General features: G+C 37.2%; 1 protein-coding gene across 2 annotated transcripts; it reads right to left on the minus strand.

Moving 5' to 3' along the window:
* Positions 1–252: 252 nt before the first annotated feature.
* On the minus strand, positions 253–5,294 carry LOC107790845 (small ribosomal subunit protein uS9m). 2 transcript variants are annotated; one of them, XM_016612807.2, is made up of 4 exons: positions 4,623–5,294; positions 3,192–3,632; positions 842–922; positions 253–633 (listed from the first exon to the last, which is right to left on the minus strand). In XM_016612807.2, the coding sequence occupies exons 1-4, from the start codon at positions 5,200–5,202 to the stop codon at positions 542–544; spliced, it is 1,194 nt and encodes a 397-aa protein (XP_016468293.1). In that variant the 5' UTR covers positions 5,203–5,294; the 3' UTR covers positions 253–541. The 2 variants fall into 2 exon arrangements, 1 of the variants encoding a protein (XP_016468293.1); XR_012708860.1 differs by having other exon boundaries at positions 561–633; positions 3,091–3,632; positions 4,623–5,288.
* Positions 5,295–5,597: the final 303 nt, after the last annotated feature.

The raw sequence follows: 5,597 nt of genomic DNA on the forward strand, positions 1-5,597 counted from the left end.
TAAAATTCACCCACTAAGTTAAAAAATAAAAAGAGAAACGATATTGATAGAAGTTCTCATGATAGGAAAACAAAATGAGACTATCCTCAACAGGTGTACGCGGGTCGTGGGTTTATAATTATATTATAACTACACGAACAACGCCTCAATCTCAAGCTAGCTTGGTCGACTAGAGATTCAAAACCTCAAGATCGTCCGCATAAAAGCTCATTTTTGCAGCAGAAGGGTAGCTCAAGAGGATAGTTAGCACGATTTGGAGCACTTCAAAGGCAATCTGCATTATTAAAACTCTCAAAAACATTGCTTATCTATCCTCTTCCTCTTGGATACAAAATATAGTTATATCAAGCTAATTATGTTACAAATGTGTGTGAGAAAGCAACTCTCTAACATCAAAAATAGACAAAGCATCCTAAAACTCAGAATATTCTGGGGGACAAATTTTGTATACTCAGTGCCATAAGTAAACAATGGCTCCAAATAGAAAATTGTGTGATTGATACCAAATCCTTTGACATCCTAGTGTTAGCACCATAACAGTTCAACGCTTGACCCATTGGAAGCTCTTTCTTGCTTTTGCTTTACCAGGCTTTTTCCTCTCCACAACTCTCGAGTCTCTTGTCAAGTAGCCACCTGCAAAGACAAGGATAAGCAGCTCCGTTCATAAAAACCCAATTCACATAGGCTCGTGATGCAATATAAGTGTGAGCTCAATTACAACTAAGTGGCGTTACAACATAAAAATAACTAAGTGGGTTACAACATATAACCAACCTTTACATCGTCCAAACTAAACATATAGCAAGTATTTAGGTGAGAAACTCCATGTAGCAAGTATTACCTTCTCTGAGGGGAGGCCGCAACTCTGGGTCCCAACTCTGCAATGCCCTGCTGATGCCTAGCTGAATCGCACCAACTTGTCCTGATTTGAGCATATTAGTTATCCAAAACCACGTGTAGAGCAATTTAAGACAACTAGCTGAGGGCTTAAAATACATCAACTGAATGATAAAATAAGGAACACCACTTCACACACATGGAGAGAAGAAAAAAAGCACCAGCCCCTACCTAACACTGGAAATATATAGTAATCCAGTTCTTTTTTCCCTTTTTCTTCCCCTCCCCCCTCCCCGTTATTTTCTTTTTTTCTTTTTGGACTGACGGAGGAGGGAGCATGGTAAAATCACAAAGGCAAAGATAGACTTAAACCCAATCACAGAATGCAGAAGATCAACTTGTGGTTCCTGCTAAACTTCTCTCTGAAATATATTTGATCAATATGAGAGCAAGCGATAATCAGCATCCGCAAAACTAGAAGTCTTCGTAATACTTAATACAATCAAGTCTTTCAACAGCTTAAAGGAGGGCACACGATACCCCCTCTTGTGTAGATGACTGAATGGAGTCTCTAGAAACTAGAAAGGAAAACCTATCTGTGAAGTTTTCATATACCTATAAACTAGGCATTTACTGACAATAAAATACTCAAAAAAAGTTACTAGACAGCTTGATTACTAAGATCCATTACAATTTTACATCACAAGGAAACAGTATGAGTTTAGAATGTAAAGCTTGACTAGTGAAAACAAAGCTTATGTAATTTAATATTGACAGACAGAATTCACCAGATACATTATGCAGGTTTCAATGCAAAGACAAAGAAGTGCAGCAAACCCATAGTCAACACACTATCTTTATAGTTTATACTAGAAGTATAACACAATTACACGAACTAGGACTACCAAAGAATGGTATCTGATAAGCACTTCACTTGGCATAGAGAGAGATTAAAGAATAAACGAACACATTCACGGTCTATCTTAAAGAACTCAGCAAAGGAAGAGCAAATTGGGAAGGATTAAGTCAAGGGACAGCTCTTCAGCAGAAAGAATTGAGGAATTCAGGTCACTGACTATGATCTGAATTGATTAAGCTCATCGAGTTAAGGATTGACGCATTAATGCTCCATTGTTGGTCCCTCAATTTTTGATAGAAATAAAAGTGCCACAATTACTTTGTTTTAAACTTTTTCTCATCATCATAAATGGAGGTTCAATATAAAAAGTAACAATAGCACTTTTTATGGTATCAAATAGCTTTACCTTTGTTTTTTTGGAGATAACATACCAAAAAGCCTTATCAATATGGAGAAGATCACTTCCTCACGAATATATGAGGCAAAATCCTATTCCAATTCCCTCTAAATCCAACACCAAAACAAAACCTTTCTCTCCCTTCTTCAATCTGGTCCACCTAAATGTAGTCATACACTTCTTTAATGCAAACAAGTATCACGTCTCCTTAAGCCTATTGAGAGAACCAGTCTAAAAAATAAATCGTCATTGGAAAGAAGGGAAGAAAGAGAAAGAGAAAGGAACAGAGACCCAAGATTCTCTGTCTTGTCATTTTTTCATTTCTTTTTTTATGGCAAAGATTTTTTTTCTCTCTTGTTTGGTTTACAAAGGAGAAAAGGAAAACAAATATAGCACATTAAAAAGTAACAATTCTTGACCCCACGTCTTCCATAGACAAAAGTTGGAAGATAAATTTATTTTTACTTCTCCAGTCCACTATTACCCTTCTACTTTCCCCTTCCTTCCCCTGAGCTTCCCTTCTTCCCAAACTAACTTTTAGCTTATGGCCAAACACAAAAATTTTTTGAGATGTGCTGTATAAGGTTTCAACTTTCAACCATCCTAGCAATAAATAAAAGTAAAACAACCAACCAACCATTCCATTGCAACTCAGGATATATATCAAAGCAGCTTTTAGAAAGATAGGACTTAGAAACGACATGCTAAAAAGAACATTAAACATAATTTGTGCTATAGTCGAAGATATTTCTGTTCAGAGCGTACTTTTTAATTTCCTAAATTTTCCCTAAATAGTATACTGAAATTTATGCCAATAAAAAATATGGGCTCCAACTCCCACGTAAAAACAGGTGGTTTCAATGCAGTTGTCAAAACTATGCATTTTCCAAAACTTCCTATCACATCTCCTTGTTTGATTGTTGTTCCAGAATGCACCCAGCAAGACATACAAGCAGCAAAATTCTTAAAGGGAATGAGAAAGATGTCATGTTCTTACAGATAAATTGGCAGCTACTGTATCAGATCAGAGGGAAAAAAGAAATTATTGGTAAAAGGTACCGATGATTGCAACTCATTAGCATGCTTACTGCTGCTTACCTGACACACCCCCTCCTTTTACCGTACATCTCACGTCCCACATGCCCAATGTCTTAGTTTCAGTAAAAGGTCGAAGGAGAACAGCCCGGTGATCAAGCATTGGGAAGTATACATCAAACTCTTTGTCATTCACCGTAAATTTACCCGCACCTGGTTCAACCCAAACACGGGCTATACTACACTTCCTTCTTCCTGTCCCATAAGCCCTTCCCTTTTCATCTACTTGTTTGACTCGCGCCTTGGCTACTTCCTCCTGTTTTTGGCGCTCTATGTCAGCTCTGCTTGATTTCCTAGTATTCTTTTCATAACGCATATCTTCGATTTCTCTTAAAGGAGGAAGCCCTTTAATGTCATCCAGGTCTCTCAAAGCAATCAAACTGTCTAGCATTTCATCTGTGATTCCAGATGCCGCTATTAGATCACCAAATGCACGATTAGGACCTGGAACGAAAGGCACCTCGTTAAAAAAACTCCCAGAACAGGATTAAGGAATAATTGCAGGAAATCAGATAAAAGAGGTGCATTATCCAGTTCGCATAACTAGTAGGAGAGCATGAACCACTACCCATCCCTGACCTCCCCGCAACCTGATATTCTTTCTCAAAATCTCTAACCCACAGAAATTAAATGTACTTGCTGGAGTTAAATTTTTATTATCAAGTTAACACAGACTAACCTGTAATCAGTAAGTAGCTAAAAAGGTTGTAACATGCCTCAAGAAATATTAGACTTTCTGAACATTAAAACACACATGGATCAAAAGTTATCCAAATCAAAAGGAAATTGGATCAAACTCACTGGATTATGCGACTAAAACTCACATTAGGACAGGAAATATAATCAAGCCAGCAATACATTGAGTGACATTTGGTTTGGGCTAATCTTGTCAAGTTTTAAAGTTAAAGATGTTTCCTGTTAGCATGACTATTTAAGAATGTACCTTAAGTCTGGTAAAACATAAGGGATAATTCAATAAAAAATTATGTTGAACACCAATAAGTCTATAGCCTGCTTAGGTAACACTCTCGATCCTTGAAAATGCCAGACAGCAATTTGCACCCATGGACGACTAAGAGTTTTCTAGCTAATCTCCTACCTTATCCCAAATCCTATACTTCAGAAGCATGACAATTTAGCCTAGTCATATGCTACTCAATTAAAGATGCCACCTAATGCAAACAAATCAAAATAAACACAAAACTTTACAACCAAACCATAAGAGTACCGCTGAACAAGTTTACGCCTTCTCAAGGAAAAGCATCTGAAAGAAGCTAAAATTACCTTCAGAGAGCATGACAATTTAGGCTAGTCATATGCTACAGAACAAATGATATTAGACATAAGACCTTACAACCAAACCATAAAGCACAAATCTTTTCCATTTTTTCAAGGAAAAAACAATTTGAAACAAGCTACTAAAAAAAGAATTACCTTTAAGAACCTCAGTAAGAGCTTTCTCTTCCAATTCAAGAAGCTTTTTCTCCTCTGCATTCTCAACTTTGCCCTCCTCTTCAAAACCCTTCATTTCAGTTTCTACTTTAACCTCTTCTTCTCCAACTTCAAACACTTTCTCTCCTTCACCTTCCACATCAAAAGTCCAAGCTTTATTATACCCTTCAGCGGTTGCCCAAATCTCATCCTCCCCACTTCCACCAACACCCTTATTTTCTTTAAACACATCACCACTCTCTTCTTGTTCTTGTTTAGCCCAAGACCCATCATCAAGAACCTGCGTTTCTATACCCTCAACACTTTCTATGTCTTCATTGAACAGTGATTGATCAGTTTCAGAAGAAAGTTTCCACAAATCAGAAGATGATGGCTCTGAATCTTTTCCATTGTTGTTGTTACCTGTGGAGAAGAAATGGGAGTTGTTGGGGAAGAAATATGGCTTGGGAATGGGAAAAGAGGGTATAGGGGAAATGGGTTTAGGGTTTAAGAAGTGGGTTTTGGAAGGAAGCAGGGTTAAGAGTCGGAGGTGTGACGATTTGGAGATGAAACGAGAGAGCATTGTGGAGACTTAACAAACAGAAACAGAGGAAGACGAGAAGAACAATAAGAAGAAAAGAAATGGAGAAGCTATTGCTATTGTAAAAGCCCTTGATTCATATTTCATACTTCAAAGGCCCAGTCTTTGTTTTAAGAAAGCAGCCCGAGAAATTAAAAAATAGTCCTATTTACAAGTGTCATTCAAAAGTAGCCACAATTTCGAAAGTAATCGAAATTTAGCCACTTTTCATATAAAGATAAATTTGAACGAAAACACTATTCAAAATCCAAAAAATACTCCAACACAATAAACTGAAATTCCCGCATAAGTATACTGGAACTCCAGCATATTATACTGAAGTTCCAGCATAAGTATACTGGAACTCTATCATAATATACTGGAGTTCCAGCCTAATA

This window comes from Nicotiana tabacum, chromosome 4 (genome assembly GCF_000715075.1).
Source record: "Nicotiana tabacum cultivar K326 chromosome 4, ASM71507v2, whole genome shotgun sequence".
Lineage (NCBI taxonomy): Eukaryota > Viridiplantae > Streptophyta > Magnoliopsida > Solanales > Solanaceae > Nicotiana > Nicotiana tabacum.